Raw genomic sequence first — 16,300 nt, 5'->3', positions numbered from 1 at the left:
TCATTTTGTCCGTTTATTTTGTTCATCCTATATAATAGCCTAGTATGCTAAGTGTCCGGTCATCCGTTCAGCCAATCAAAGCATAATATGCTAATGATAATGCTAAGGTCACTCAACTGCTCACTCTGACGTGCACTGACCACCAGGGGGCAGACAGTCAACTGGTAGGTTAGCTTGCTGCTGGGGTCCGGCCAATCGGGACTGAGCGAGACTGGCTGGACATGCCCTGGAGCCCTCCCACATCCCTCCCCAGCCTGATCATGCACCAGTGGGGTCCCTCGGCCTGGCCTGCACCCTCTCACAATCTGGGACCACTCGGGGGATGTCGGAGAGCCAGTTTCGGCCCTACGGTGGAAAGACTGGTCGCTATGACACGCACTGACCACCAGGGGGCAGACGCTCAATGCAGGAGCTGCCCCCTAGTGGTCAGTGTGCTTCCACAGGGGGAGCTCCAGTCATGGCTGGCGAGCACAGTGGCGGTGGCAGCAATGCTAAGGATGTCTGACTGCCAGCACGGAGAGCAGGCCTCGACCATCAGACATCCCCCAAGGGCTCCCGGACTGCGAGAGGGCACAAGCTGGGCTGAGGGACCCCCCCCCCCCCGAGTGCATGAATTTTGTGCACCAGGCCTCTAGTTAGATATAAGTGAGATCATGTGATACTTGTCTTCCTGACTGACTAATTTCACTTAGCATGATAATCTTCAGGTCCCTCCATGCTATCTCAAAGGGTAAGCGATCCTTATTTTTTACAGCTACATAACATTCCATGGTGTAAATGTACCACAGTGTTTAAATACATTCATCTACTGATGCGCACATGAGCTGTTTCCAGATCTTAGCTATTGTAGATTATGCTGCTATGAACATAGGGGTGCATATATTCTTTCTGGTTGATGTTTCAGGCTTCTTAGGATATATTACTAGAGTTGGGATTACTGGGTCAAATGTCAGTTCCATTTTTAATTTTTTGAGGAAACTGCACACTGTTTTCTATAGTGGCTGTACCAGTCTGCATTCCTATCAGCAGTGCACGAGGGTTCCTTTTTCTCCACATCCTTGCCAGCACTTATTGTTTGTTGATTTATTAACTGTAGCCCTTCTGGCAGGTGTGAGGTAGTACCTCATTGTCGTTTTAATTTGCATCTGTCTCATGATTAGTGATGTTCAGCATTTTTCATATGTCTCGTGGCCATCGGTATAACCTCTTTGGAGAAGTGTTTATTTAGGTCTTCTGTTCATTTTTTTTTATTGGGTTGTTTGTCTTCCTTTTGTTGGGTTGTATGAGTACTTTATGTATTTTGGATATTAACCCTTTATCAGATGTATCATTGGCCAATATGTTCTTCCATACAGTGGGTACCCCTTTTCATTTTGATGCTGGTTTCTTTTGCTGTGCAGAAGCTTTTTAGTTTGATGTAGTCCTGTTCGTTCACTTTTTTTCCCTTTGTTTTTCTTGCCCTGGGTGTTGTATCGTGAAATGTCTGCGATTTTGCTGCCTATGCTTTCTTCAAGGATTGTTATTGTTTCACAACTTACCTTTAAATCTGTTGTTCATTTTGAGTTTATTATTGTGTATGGTGTAAGTTGGTGGTCTAGTTTCATTTTTTTACATGTAGCTGTCCAATTATCCCAACACCATTTATTTATTATTTTTTAAAATATATTTTTATTGATTTTCCACAGAGAGGAAGGGAGAGGGATAGAGAGCTAGAAACATCGATGAGAGAGAAACATCGACCAGCTGCCTCCTGCACACCCGCCACCGGGGATGTGCCCGCAACCAATGTACATGCCCTTGACCGGAATCGAACCTGGGACCTTTCAGTCCGCAGACCGTCGCTCTATCCACTGAGCCAAACCGGTTTCGGCCCAACACCATTTATTGAAGAGATGTCTTTATTCCGTTGTATGCTCTTGCCTTCTTTATCAAAGATTAACGTCTTCTACATGTTGTCTCTCCCCTGTACCTTTTGTTGGTGATAGGGCTGCTGCTCTGGGAGGTGCCATGCTGAACCCCATGTGTCGGCCAGGTCTCCTTGGATTCCCGCTCTGTGCTGAGCTCTGTTCTTGGCTTCTTGGCTTGGCTGGGTGATGTCTCGTCTCTGGATCTTGTTCTCAGCAGATCTGTAGACAAGGGCGAAGCTTTGTGCTGTGTTTGGAGGGCCTTGTCTTGGCCACCCTGCAGTCCCAGAGGATGGGGGTATCAGTGGCCCTCCCCGAGGCGGATGCAGTGTCGGGCCTGGCAGAACCCCCTTCCTTGGGAGGCAGCATTTGACATTTGTGTGGTCCTTGTCTTTTCCTGGACGCTGCCTGTTGCGGTGAGCATTCCTCGGGCACATGATGGCAGAGACAGCCCTAATTAGCTCACACTTTGATGAAGCAGCTGCCTTTCTCAAGTTGGGGGAGCAGGGGCAGGGGAGAGGTTCAGCTCCCGGTCCCCCATGCACGGTGCCCACCTGCCTGCCTGGAGAGGAGCTGTCAGCCTCACTTCCCCAGAGGCCCCAGCCATCTCCAGACTGCTCGTCAGACACGAGTGGTTACAGTGGGACAGGCTGCACCCACCCTGCATGTCCTCTCTGTTGAGAGGGATGCAGGGGGACAAAGGCACCTCCCACTTTACAGCAGGAAAACTGGCTTAGTGTGCTCAGTCTGCTTTAAACCTTGAAGCTGGTGCCGGGCAGGAATAGAGGGTGGGCCATCTAGGACTCACTTGGGGCCCATCACTATGCCGTTCGGCAGCACTTAGGGAGTGCCTGCTCTGTGCCAGGGCCTCTCCTGCAAGCAGCAGTGTAAACACTCTCTTACTACCTGCCTCCATTTTTCTCTGTGGTTTGGACCAGGAGCTTTCTCCCTCTGATTTGTTAACACCCTGCCTCGTGCCATGAGGACCCCCTGCCAAGGTTGGGGGTTAAGAGGAACCAGGCCCTTTTGGGGTCTCCAGGGAGCTGGTGGCCATTCTAAGGGAGGGCAGCCAGAGCCTGATGGAGACTTGGTACCCTCTGTGGGCTGTCTGATCTCTGGCCGTGCCCTTCCCTTTGCTGCTAGCCTCAGGCTTTTTATGTGCCTGCTGCCTTTTTTCTCTGAAGCCTCAGAAGTGGCTGGTGAGGGAGCCTTGACCTTCCTCAAGGGTCTAAAAACATAGTTCCCTGTGTTTGGCACTTGCTCCTTAATTGATCATTAATTTGATCTGAGAAAGCAAGGGTCCTGAAAAAGGGTATCCTGGTGGGGTTCCCTGCCATGTGCCCTCCCTGGCACCCTTCCAGGCCCAGCGTCCTTTCCTCCAGGAGGGCTGTGCCTGAGTGTTTGACTCATCACTCTCCCAGCCTAGAACGCGGAGAGGAGTCCCAGCGGCAGCTCTGGGTGCTGAGCGTTTCAGCACTGCCTGTTGTTGGTTGGCACAGTTACGGTTTATTCGTTCATTCCCTCTTGTTCAGGGTCCTCTGCCATGGCAGGCTCTGTGCTGAACGCTGAGGTTCAGGGATAGAGAACGTCGCAGTAGCTGCTCTCAGAGAGTGGAGGGGCTGGTGGGGAGGCACTGGTTGGTCCTGTTTCAGGATCTGCATGGCATGCAGAGGCTCCCTGGATCTGTGTTTTCTTTTTCTTTTCCTCCCACAGCATTCACTGTGTGCTGTGTGTGCTCCACCCAGGAGAGGAGAGAAAAAGAACGGGCTCCTGTCTAGGGGACCCCATTAGTAATGGCCCCTCAGTGTGTGATGGGCCTGGGGTCATTGAAAGAGGAGCACCCAACACTGGCTTGGGGAAGGTGGACGAAGGCTTTCCATAGCAGGGGCATAGATGTAGCACCCTTAGCATCAGAAGGATCTTAAAGTGGTAGATGTGATTTCCTTTTTTAAAACACCCCAGCCTGCTGGCTGCTGGGGAGGGGACACTGGCATGGGGGCACTTGACCCTGTCGTTTGTGCCATAGGTCATTGTACCAGGTGGATCCACACTAATTAGCCTCTGTTTCCCCATCTCAGTTCTAGCTTGTCCAGAGGGGGAGAACCGTGCCCACCCCCTTGCACACCTTGTTTCTCCCAAGGGATGGCTGGTGTAGTGTCAACTCTCTGACCACCCAGATCCCTGGGCTGGGCACAGTGGTGTTGCCCCAACTTGGTGACTAGGTACCAAGTCATGCTTTCCTGTGCTTCCCCTTCCCACTCTCCATAGCAACCCCAAGGTCCAGGTGGAGGCCATCGAGGGCGGAGCCCTGCAGAAGCTGCTAGTCATCCTGGCTACGGAGCAGCCTCTCACTGCAAAGAAGAAGGTGGGATTCTGCTCCTTTCCTCCTGCCCAGCCGCCGGCACCCGTGGAGCCTGAAAGGCCCTGGTCCCTTTCCAGGCTGCGCATGTCCCTTTGGGGGGCATAGGCGGAGAGGTGCCACTCACTCACAGTCTCGCAGCAGCATGCCAAGGCATCTGGGGGCCTGGATGTAGCTCCCACCGTGTGGTTTTGAGTCCCACACCCTGGCGGCCTGCACTGGGCCTCGATTTGTCCACTGGGTGATGTTGAAGGTGTCTGGCTCTCCCAGTCCTGAGTTCTGGGGTGTGGCTGTCCCTGAGGGTAGTGGGTGGAGCCAGGAAGAATGGGAGCCAAGCTGAGGTGGTTGGTACACTTACAGATGCCTTTTCTGGGCCTGGGGCAGGGCCAGCTCTGTTTGGCACTTCACCCATCTGGATCTATGCCTCCCCAGGTCCTGTTTGCACTGTGCTCCCTGCTACGACACTTCCCCTATGCCCAGCAGCAGTTCCTGAAGCTGGGGGGCCTGCAGGTCCTGAGGAGCTTGGTGCAGGAGAAGGGCACAGAGGTGCTGGCTGTGCGCGTGGTCACCCTGCTCTACGACCTGGTCACCGAAAAGGTGAGTCCCCGCTTGCCCTGCCTCCCTCTCCCTGTTTGTGTTTGCTTCTGACCATTGATCCTGGTCCCCTCCCATGTCTCTCTCATTCACCCCTTCATCCTCATTAGTAAGTGCTTTGGAGCAAACATGCCAGCTCTGAGCTGGGCAGACAGGGATGCTGTGGGGCCCCAGTTCAGGGCTCCAAACCCAGTATTTCTGAGACATCAGGGAGGATGTCCTGTGGGAAATGACTGCTGAGTTGAAATCTGAGGCTGATGAGGAAGGAGAAAGGGGGTCCGAACACAGTGTGCAAAGCCAGGATCAGTGTGATCAAAGGCCAGAAATAGTCTGGATGAGCCCTTCACTTAATGAAGGGTATTTGGCTGAAGCATAGGGTGGGCTGATGAGGAGCAGGAGGGATGGAGCAGCTGTGTCTAGGAGCCATGACAGCAGCCAGGAACCAAGGAGCCAAGGGCTGGAATGATACCGAATCTTAATATTCTAGAAACCTGGAGTTGCCCACTCTGAGAGCTTGGGCTCTGGGCAGGGGCTCAGAATGGCTGCCCTGAAAGGCCCTGGGGACCCCAGGTGCTTGCCACCTGGAGGAGACTTGGTGCCTGGCTCACTCTGGCCTTTGTGAGACTGAAAGTGTCTTAATTATGGATAGAGGAAAACCAGCTAGGCCTGCATTCTTAGTTCAGCTGCTGCAGGGAGCATTGGCCAGGCCTTTTCAGCTGCCTGTCATTCTCCCTAGAACAGCCCGGCTGCGGATTGGTGGAGCAGGGCTGGGCAGCTGCTGGAACCGCTGCTGAGCTGAGTGTTGAAGGCTGAGGGCCCCTTCCTCCCCCCGGCCCCTCCCCCCTGTGCTTTGCTGAGGGTCAGGGCTGTCCATTGCTGCTTCTCTGTCAGCTATTGCTTTTGTGTGCTTGCCCTCTCTGCCTCTCTATCTCTCTTGGCCTGTCATGTCTCTCAGTCTCCCTCCCTCCCCCCTCTCCCTTCCTCTCTCACCCTCTCTCCCTTCTTTCTCCCTTCCTCTCCCTTCCTCTCCCTCTCTCCTTCCCTCCCTCCCTCTCTCCCTTCTTCCTCCCTCCCTCTCCCTCCCTCCCTCCCTCTCTCATTCTCTCCCTCTCTTCCTCTCTTCCTCTCTCCCTCTCTCCCTCCCTCCTCCTTTAAGCTGCAGAACCCAGAACAGCAGGCAGCCATGTGGTGCTCACATCCAATTAATAAGGCCCAGGCACAGCTGACATCCTGGACGTGGGCCAACAAGCCTGGAGAAGGACGTGAACACTGGCTGGAGAGAGAGACTGATCTCTTTCTTCTGTTGCCTTGGGTGTGTCTTCACTGCCCCCAGCCCTGGCATGGTGGGCACTGACATTGGCTCATTCCTGGAGCCCTTGGGGTGCTATGAAGGTCAGGGAGGGACTGGTGTCTCTCGGCAAACAGTACAGAGACAGCCATCCTCCTGCAGCAGAGGCTTTAGGACAGCAGTCCGCGTGCTCTGTGCTGGAGGCAGCAGGGCCTCTCTGTTCCCGGGGAGTGAAGAACTAGCCACTGGGAATGGGTTGTGAGCTTTTCCTGTTCCAGGATGCTGACCCCGCCCCCTCCCCGCCACCAGCCCCAGTGGGCCCCAAGGCCATCATGTGGTCTGTTGGCCCCTCCTCTTTCCTGGGCTTCCCCTCTTGCCTTCTCTGTACCATTGTACCCTGCAGGCCTCATTCTCCCCTGGAGTTAGCGCAGAGACTCCTTGCAGGTACATGTACTACAGCCCATATGGGGCCTTTCCACCCCTGCCCGCCCTCCACCTCTGCACAGCCTTCCTCTGACATTGGAAATAAGCTGCTAACTTGTCAGGTTTTAGGTGTTTCTTTTGCCGCCTCTGGCAGCCTGGCAGGATTGGTTCCACCATATTTTGCTAATGGGGCTGGGTTCCTGCCCAAACTTTCCTCAGCTCTCCAGACCCTCAGCCTAGAGGCCATCCTCCTCAGACACTCAGGGCTCTGGTGTGTCCCATCAACCAGCTTAACCTGCCATTCTTTTTTTTAAACTTTTTTTTTTTATTTTTATTGATTTCAGAGAGGAAAGGAGAGGGGGGGAGAGAGAGAGAAACATCAATAATGAGAGAATTATTGATCGGTTGCCTCCTGCACGCCCCTTACTGGGGATAGGCGTGTAACCCGGGCATGTGTCCTTGACCAGAATCGAACCCGGGACCCTTCCTTCCTCAGGCTGACGCTCTATCCACTGAGCCAAAAGAGCCAGGGCTACCCTGCCATTCTTCAAAATGAGGTGGCCCAGGCATTGCTATCACCCTCCTGTGTGGGGGCCCTCCACTCCATCCTTATCCACTCGGACAACTCCCACTTACCCCTCAAGGCGCAGGGAAGCCCTCGCTGGTTCAATTCCTACTCCACCACTGACAGCTGGATGGTCTTGGGCTGGCACCACAGTACACGGCTGACTAAATTTATTATGCTCTTTAGGAATTACTCAGTTAACTTTTAGCTCCTTAAGAGCAGGGACCATGTCTCCATCTTCATGTCTCCAGCATCTGGCACACTGCACAGTTGTTTGGATGAGTGGATGGATGGATAGATAGGTGGGTGGGGGAGCATGTGTGAAGCCATGAATCCTGCTGGCCTTCTCCCATAAGGGCCTTGGAGGCCCAAGGGGATGAAGGAAGAGGGTTCGAACTCACAGGTCAGCCATGTGCCTTCACATCTGAAGGGCAGGGCTGACTGCTCTCTGTGTGTTCTCTTCCCCACCTGACCCTGTCACTTGGCCATGCGGATGGCAGATGTTTGCTGAGGAGGAGGCCAAGCTGACCCAGGAGACGTCCCCAGAGAAGCTGCAGCAATATCGCCAGGTGCACCTCCTGCCGAGCCTGCGAGAACAAGGCTGGTGTGAGATCACTGCCCACCTGCTGGCGCTGCCTGAACATGACGCCCGTGAAAAGGTGCTGCAGACACTGGGCGCCCTCCTGGTCACCTGCCGGGACCACTACCATCAGGACCCCAAGCTCAGCAGGACGCTGGCCAGTCTGCAGGCTGAATACCAGGTGCTGGCTGCCCAGGAGCTTCAGGATGGCGAAGATGAGGGCTACTTCTGGGAACTGCTGGGCTCTATCAACAGTTTGCTGAAGGAGCTGAGATGAGGCTGCCCCTAAGACAGACTAGACTGGAACACTGCTAGTAAGGCTGAGAGGTACCAGTTTGGATGGGTTCTTCAGGGGACAGCAGGCAGGATGGAGGGCTTCCCTACTGGGGTCTGGGCATCATCGGGCAGTGCTGGACTAGCCATTAAATGGAGGCATGAAGGTCATTATCTGTCTGTCTACTGTGCGTCTGTGCAGACTTGGCATAGCCCTTGATGACATGCTGCATGGCCAGCCCAGGGCATCTGGTAACAGGCCCCCCTTTGGGAAGGATCCAGGCTCAGAGTTGGAAAACTCTGGCTGGGACATAGCTTTTACCACCCAGTAGCTCTGTGACCTTGTCAAGTCACTTACCTTACCTGAGCCTGTTTCCTCATCTGTCAGAGGGTTTGCCATTAAATGGGAGAAAACGTGCATAAAGGACACCCCGGTGCCTGGTGCCTGTGCTCGCCCTTCCCCCCGCCTGCGTGAGGGGAAGTCGGGATTATCTCCCTGCCCCTCTACCTGGTACCAAGTAATGGATTTCCGGCCACTGGTCCTGGAGAAGCCTGAGGGCATCACCACAGGCAGGGATGCTGATGGGCTGGGCGGAAGTGATTGGTGCTGGGACCTGGGAGGTGGAGGATGCTGGGAGGTGGAGGATGCTGGGAGTGGCTTGTTCACTCTGGGGCCCTTGGGTATAGGCCTCACCCTGGGAGAGGAGTGACCTCACTAAAGCTGGTAGTGGGAGCCCAGGCCTGCTTCTCTGTGCCTTTGCCCCTCCTCTGTGTCCATGCTGAGCTGGGCAGAGCCCAAGGAGGAGGCCTTGGAGGCGGGGGCAGCCGAATCTGACAAGTCCCTGCCCCCACCTCAGAGAGGCTGGGAGCCTACTGCTGGTTGCCACGGCAACCCCAGCTCTGGGCCTTCCTGATTTGGATTCTGGTGCGTTTGTTTATCAGCCTTTCCCAATGCACCAGAGGCTCACTCCTGCTGTTCAGGCAGCCCCTCTCCGCCTGCATGTAGAAACCTCCTCTTCCCAGCCTTGCATACAGAAATCTCAGCTTCACTCTGCTGAGGGGAAACCGAGTACTTACTTCCCTGAAGTCCCTTTGCTTAGCCTCAGACCTTCTCCTGCTCACCTCATGCCCCGGTACTTACCACTTCATGCCCTGGAACAGTGCCCCAGGAAGATGTAGGAAGGCCTGAGGTGAGAGAAAGAGGTCCATTTGAGGAAGCCCAAGTTCAGTGTAGCTGGAGGAAGTGATGGGTTGAGGGGCCAAATGGTTAAGGTGGAGCCACAGGGGTCAAGGGGACCACATTCTCCAGTGCCTTGTTAGCTTTGCCGAGGAGCATAGCCTGATCCTGATGGAGCCGGGAGCCAAGGGGAGGGTTTGGGCCTTTTCCTGGCTGCTGCTCACTCATTCACAAAACAAATTGGATTTAGGACTAACTAGGGGCCAGGCACTGTTCCAGGGCATGAAGTGGTAAGTACCGGGGAGGGGCAGACCACGACAAATAAGTATATTATACGATGCCAGGCAGTGAGTGCTAAAAGCTGTGTGGAAAATAAAACATGAGAAGGGGAAAGAGTGTTAGAAAAGGCCTCCCTAAGTAGACATAGTGTGAACGGAAGAACACAAGTCGGTGAGTCAAGGGGATCAGAGGAAGTGCTTTGTAGACCACGGGAATAGCAGATAGAAAAGTCCTCAGGCAGGAACATGGTAGGGGGTGGAAGAAAAGCAAGAGTCAGTGGCAAGGAGAAGAGTAAGCAATAAGGGAGGTCAGATCTCAGCAGTTGTAGTAAGGTGGGAGTTTTCTCTTTGAGATGGGAGCCATGGAGAGACTCAGCATGACTGACATCGTAACAGGATCACTGTTGCTGTGGTAACGAGATGACAAAGGGGCAAGGACAGAAGGAGAAGCCTAGTGCAGGGTCTACTGCAGAACCGTGGTGAGAGCCAGGGTGACGGTGATAGAGAAGGCAGTGCCATGTGCTCAGACTCCAGATATGTTTTAAAGAGGGAGCTGGAGGGCGTGTGGTGTGTGAGGAAAGAAGGTCACGGATGAAGCCTCACTTAGGGTCCTGAGCAAATGGGCTCCTGGAGGTAGTGGTTCCAGAAGTGGGAAGAGAGAGGGTAGAGGAGAAAAGATTGAGGCATAATTGTAGACATGATTTTGGATGTAGTTTTATTGAGATTTCAGTTGGATATTCAAGTGGAGATGTTGAATAAGCAGCTGGAGAAAGAGTCTGGAGCTAGGGAAGAAGAGGTCATGTGTGAAGACAAACATGGAAGCAGCGTGTGCTGGAGCCAGCTCATAGCAGCCGATAAGCCATGTGGGTTTTAGAAACATTGCGAGCTGGTTGTCAAACAGCCATTATTAAAAATCAGCACGCCCGTGTGTCTCGGTTGGGCATCATCCTGTGCACTGAAAGGTTGCTGGTTTGATTTTCGGTCAGGGCACATGCCCAGGTTGTAGGTTTGATCCCTGGTCAGTTGATCGTTGTTTCTCTCTCATATTGAAGTTTTTCTTTCTCCCTCTCCCTTCCTCTCTCTCTAAAATCAATAAAGACATATTTTTTAAAAATTAATTAGTTAAAAAATAAAAGTCAAATTATGTAAACTTACAATTAATATATTAAAAAAGCAAAGATAATTTTTAAAAATTAGTAGAAAGAGCAAATTAAACCCAAAGAAAGCATAAGGAAAGGAAATAATAAAGATAAGAGCAGAGAAACCAATAAAATTGAAGGCAGAATAACTAGAGGAAATCAATGAAATGAAAATATGGTTCTTTGAAAAAAGAAGACACAAATGACCAATATCAGGAATTAAAGAGGGGATATCACTATATTCACTTATTAAGAGGATAATAAGTGAATGCTACAAACAACTCTTAAGTCCATAAATTTGGCAACTTAGAAGAAATGATGGACCAATTCCTTGAAAAACACTGCCTTTTACTGCATTAGTTTTCTATTGCTGCTGTAACAAATGAGAATGAGCTTAATGCCTCAAAATAACACAAATTACCTTATAGTTTTATAGGTCATAAATCTGACAGTTTCACAATATAGAAATCAAAGCCACCAATAGGATTGCATTCTTCCCTGTCAGCTCCAATAGGATCTGTTTCCTCGCCTCTTCCAGCTCCTTGAAGCTGCCTGCATTCCTTGGCTTGTGGATCCTTCCTCCTTCAAAGCCAGCAAAAACAAGTCCATTTATAATAAAAACTCTGAGCAAATTAGGAGTAGAAGGGAGCCTCCTTAACCTGATGAAGGGAAACCACATAAAAACCTACAACAAGCATCAAACTTAATGGTCAAAGACTGACTTCTTTTTTCCTAAGACTGGGAGCAAGGTAAGAATGCCCATTCCCCTCTCCTTTTCAATATTGTACCAGAAGTCCTGGGCAGTGCAGCAAGGCAAGAAAATGAAATAAAAGGCATGCAGACTGAAAAAAGAAGAAATAAAACTGTCTCTATTGAAGGATAACATGATTGTGAATATAGAACATCCCATGAAATGTACTAAAAATGTCCAAGTAACAATGAGTTTATCAAGGTCACAAAATGTAAGGTCAATATATAAAAATCAGTTGTATTTCTATATACAAACAATAAAATATTGAAATGAAAATTTAAAAACAATATTACTTATAACAGCATTAGAACAGATGAAATACATGTAAGTCTGACAACCTATGGGCAGGATTTTAATGCTGAAAAGTACAAAACACTGATGAAAAAAAAAAAAGATATAAACGGAGAGACATACTGAGTTCCTCAGTGTTGTTAAGATGTCAATCAATCCCTCCAGAATTGACCTATAGAGTCAATGGGATCCCAACAGGAACTTTTTATATTTCAAGAATCTGATTTGAAAACTTATATGGAAATCCAAAGGAATTGAAGTAGCTAAAACAATCTTGAAAAAGAAAAAAAGTTGGAGAACTCACACTAGCTGATTTTCAAGACATTGTGTCACTGGCTAAAGGATAGACACAGATCAATGAATCACAATAGAGAGTTCAGAAATAGACCCATACAAATATATTTAGTTGATTTTTGACAAAGGTGCAAAGACACTTCAGTGGAGAAAGGATCATCTTTTTAGTAAGTGGTGGTGCAACAAATGGACAGCCATATTTTAAAAAACAAATTGACCTATATCTGTCATGTTATACAAAATTGAACTCAAAAGTAATCAGATCTAAATGAAAAATTATAAAACTTTTAGAAGAAATCTTTGTGGCTTTGAATTAGCCAAAGAGTTCTTTTTTTTAAAAAATTTATTTTATTGATTTTTTACAGAGAGGAAGGGAGAGGGACAGAGAGCTAGAAACATCGATGAGAGAGAAACATCGACCAGCTGCCTCCTGCACACCCCCTACCGGGGATATGCCCGCAACCAATGCACATGCCCTTGACCGGAATCGAACCTAGGACCTTTCAGTCCGCAGACCGATGCTCCATCCACTGAGCCAAACCGGTTTCGGCTAGCCAAAGAGTTCTTAGATACAATAACCAAAGCATAATTCATAAAGGAAAAGAAGATGATAAAATTAACTATGTTAAAATTTCTGTGAAAGAAATTAAGAAAACAAAAGGCAGGTCACAATTAGAAAATATTTGCAAATCACATATCTGACAAAGGACTTATATTCAGAATATATATATATATATATATATATATATATATATAATCTCAAAACTCATCAATAATAGTCAATCCAATTTTAAAAAGGCAAAAGATTTTAAATCATTTCACCAAAGAAACATAGATGACAAATAAGCACATGAAAATATGCTCAGCATCATTAGTTGTTAGGGAAATGCAAATTAACATCACAAGACACTCCTACACACCCACTAAAATGGCTGCAAAAATTTAAAAGCCTAAACAGACCAAAAACCTGACAATATCATGTGCTGATGAGGATGCAGAGCGATGCTGCTGGGAATGCAAAATGATGCAGCCACCATGGAAAACAGTTCGGTAGTTTCAGATAAAATTCAACATACACCGTACAACACAATCTCACTCCTACGTATTTATGCAAGATAGAGGGAAATCTACGTCAACTTTATTTGTAAAAATAAAACAGCCTAGAAACAATGCCCCTCGCCCGGAGGGCGGACAGACCGTGGGCATCCCCACGGTGCGGTGGAAGAACGAACTGCTGCTGCGCACGGCAGCCTGTGCATCTCACAGGTATCATATTATTATACGATATGTAGCCTCTCCAAAGGCTACATATCGTATAATTCCATTTACATGACCTTCTGGAAAAGGCAAAACTATAGGGGAAGGTTTTTGCCAAGACTCAGGATAGGGGGAAGGTTCCATTACATTGGGAATGTCGGGGGATGGTGATAGAACTGTTCTGCATCTTGAATGTAGTGGTGATTACACAACTCTATGTATTTGTCAAAACTCAGAGAATTGTCCCCTAAAAAGTATAAATTTTAATGTGTGTAAACGTAAAACAAAAAATTTTAAAGGTAATTATTACTCAGCTTTCCTAATAACTTACAGTGAAGCATTGTCTGTGCTCTGGAGACGACATGTGTCTGTCGCCTCTGGGTGGTGGAGACATGCTCAGCAGTGGGCACAGGTGCTTCCCAGCTCCACCTTGCAGACGGCACCCTCGTGGCTGGAAATCTGACGTGGGAGTATTTTACACCATGGACACTGGGAAACGCTACAGATCAAGGCTTACAGTGATGAAGAAAATGTTTTAAAAATGTTAATAATGCTGATTAAACTTACAGTGTCATCTATCAGCACAAAAATCCAAAGGAGTTGTCTTACAGTATTTGATAGTTACATGATTTAGCAAAGAAGTCATTCACTGATGAACAAGTGAAACTCCCACAGATGTCTTTGTTTTTTCACTTTCATCTTACTCCTTAAGGTAAACAAAGTATCAACCAGCATTCCTGTCGAACCAGACTCCTTTGTCAATTACAACTGTCAGTTGGCTATGGATGCAGGATTTCAACAAAAATCAGTGAAAGCCTGGTGAGAATCAGTTGGCTGTATGGAAGTTGCAGTAAAGAATATTGTGTATTTTGTTATTATTTGTGAATTGTGTGCCACGATCCTTTTATAGGAGTAAAATGTATATAAACTTATCTCTATGCATCCCCTCCCAACTCTGCCCTGGAGAGCTGGTTGTTACCCATTTACCCACATACCACCAAGGCCTAGGAATCAGAAGAAGAGGACCGAGGCCTGACCAGGCCTGGACCACCTCAGCCTTAGAGGTCAGGAGAACGAGCTAGTAAGATGAGGAGCAGGGATTGGCGAAGGGAGGGGAATGTGGAAATCTAGAGAAGGTTTGACAAGGAGCCGGTGCGGGGGCACCGACTTCACATGCTACTTAGAAGGCACTGGACAGAAGGTGTTAGCTGGGAGAACGGAGGAGGGAAGTAGAGGGTCTAAACACTCATCTAAGGTGTTCTGTGTAAGGGGACGGAGGGGTGACATGAACTCAAGGGAATCTTTTTGTGTTGTCTTTGTGTTTGTTTTTTTTAAATTATGGGGCCTATTAGAACAGCGGTCACCAACCGTTCAGACCTCACAGATCACCAGTGGTCCGCAGACCACCGGATGGCGACCGCTGTGAAAAATCCAGGAGGAAGGAAACTTGGCAAGGCAGGAAATAGAGGGAAGATTGTGGGGCAAAATGTTTGACTAGGCCAGGATCCAGTGACAAGCCAGGGGGTGGCCTTAGCCAGGGACCTGGAGAGTTCCTGCATCTTAACAGGCATAGTCCTGAGAACCTGGTGCAGGGATGGGCAGATGTGGTGGGAGGGAGCATGAGGGAGTTCCCCGCTTTTGGGAAGAAGGTGGGGGGGCGGTGAGGGAGGGGGATACAGGCCCCTGCACTGCCCTCTGGAGCTCCAGAACCGGGGGGGTTTGGAGGGAGTGGATCTTGAAGCTGGAAGGGGGTGTTGGCTGCTTGCCAGCTGTGTGACTTGGGTGTGAAGATTGAGGGGTGGTGGTAGCACTGACCCCTCACAGGTTGTAAGGATGAGATGGGGGTGTGGGTAAAGTCCCCTCTCCCATCAGTGGAGTGGCCCTGGCCTGGGTGGAGGTGGAAAGCTGTGCGAATTAAGGCGGCAGAGGTGAAGAAGGGCCTTGAAGTATCTGCTCAGGAGTCATGAGAGGCGGTACAGGGTCAGCAGGCAGCGGCTGCCAGCGAGGAGGAGAGCTGGCTCTGCGGTCCCGTGTGCAGGTAGTAGTCAGAGCGGGTGAGGAGTGGCAAGGCTGGTGAGACTTCGTCGCATAGCAAGGTGTCGCTGAGGGTTGTGTCAGCCCTGCTGGGAAGCAGAAAGGGGCAGGATGGTGAGGCCGTCCTTCTCCAGGTGGCTGTCTCTGAGAAGATGGAGGATTTCGGGGAGGGGTGCCTCGTCAGTTGCCTACTTTTTGCCTTCTAGTACCTTTTGATTGGTTTAAATCAATAAATGGTTTGAATGGTTCAACAACTATTTCTCAAGCGTATAGCAGACCCTTTGCTGGATAGGGAGAGCAAGACCAATGCTGTTTGTTCCTCAAAAGAATTCAGGTCAGGCCTGTGAGGGCTGGTGCTGCAATACCATGTGCCATGCCCGGCCAGGCAGCAGTGGCAGCTGAGGGCCAGTGTTTGCAGAGCTGGTACTTGGATGATTTTAGGTAATACATGAACTTTTTTTTTTTAAATATATTTTATTGATTTTTTACAGAGAGGAAGGGAGAGGGATAGAGAGTTAGAAACATCGATGAGAGAAACATCGATCAGCTGCCTCCTGCACACCTCCTCCTGGGGATGTGCCCACAACTAAGGTACGTGCCCTTGACCAGAATCGAACCTGGGACCCTTCAGTCCGCAGGCTGACGCTCTATCCACTGAGCCAAACCCGTTTTGGCTAATACATGAACTTTTATCAAAATGTTATTTTGATGTAAATTAGGAAGAATGTAACCAGCCCATCAAACATGATTTCACAGATATTGCTTAGGAGTAGGTATAGTTAAACAGAAGTTAGTCTAAGTATGGAATGGTATTGTATTTGGTGTGATGATAAGGTGCTGACCAGGACATCAAGTAATGGGCTCATAGGGGGAGCACAGAGTCTTAGGAACCACTTCTAGGGTCACGGTGGGCACAGAGGGCAGGGTCACGGTGGGCACAGAGGGCAGGGTCACGGTGGGCACTCACACTGCAGGGAGGCACTGGGCTGCCAGCATGTCAGGTGGGCAGCCTAGACAGAGGGCGTCATGCAGAGGCTTTAATCCTTTGGAGGTGTTTCTGGAAGATTCGTTTGCTGCTAGGCAGAGAATAGGT

At 49.6% G+C, this 16,300-nt stretch overlaps 1 protein-coding gene across 2 annotated transcripts in view; it reads left to right on the top strand.

The window, feature by feature from the left end:
• Positions 1 to 8,157, top strand: part of SIL1 (SIL1 nucleotide exchange factor) — a 230,013-nt gene extending 221,856 nt beyond the window's left edge. For both annotated transcript variants that reach the window (XM_028147602.2, XM_054717900.1), the window contains exons 8-10: positions 4,173 to 4,269; positions 4,696 to 4,860; positions 7,634 to 8,157. In XM_028147602.2, coding sequence (XP_028003403.2) covers positions 4,173 to 4,269; positions 4,696 to 4,860; positions 7,634 to 7,990 — 619 coding nt within the window. In that variant the 3' untranslated portion in view covers positions 7,991 to 8,157. The remainder of the gene's footprint in view (positions 1 to 4,172; positions 4,270 to 4,695; positions 4,861 to 7,633) is intronic.
• Positions 8,158 to 16,300: the final 8,143 nt, after the last annotated feature.

This window comes from Eptesicus fuscus, chromosome 6 (assembly GCF_027574615.1).
Source record: "Eptesicus fuscus isolate TK198812 chromosome 6, DD_ASM_mEF_20220401, whole genome shotgun sequence".
Classification (NCBI taxonomy): Eukaryota; Metazoa; Chordata; class Mammalia; order Chiroptera; family Vespertilionidae; genus Eptesicus; species Eptesicus fuscus.
The sequence above is the reverse complement of the archived record's forward strand: the minus strand, read 5'-3'. Positions and strand labels throughout refer to the sequence as shown.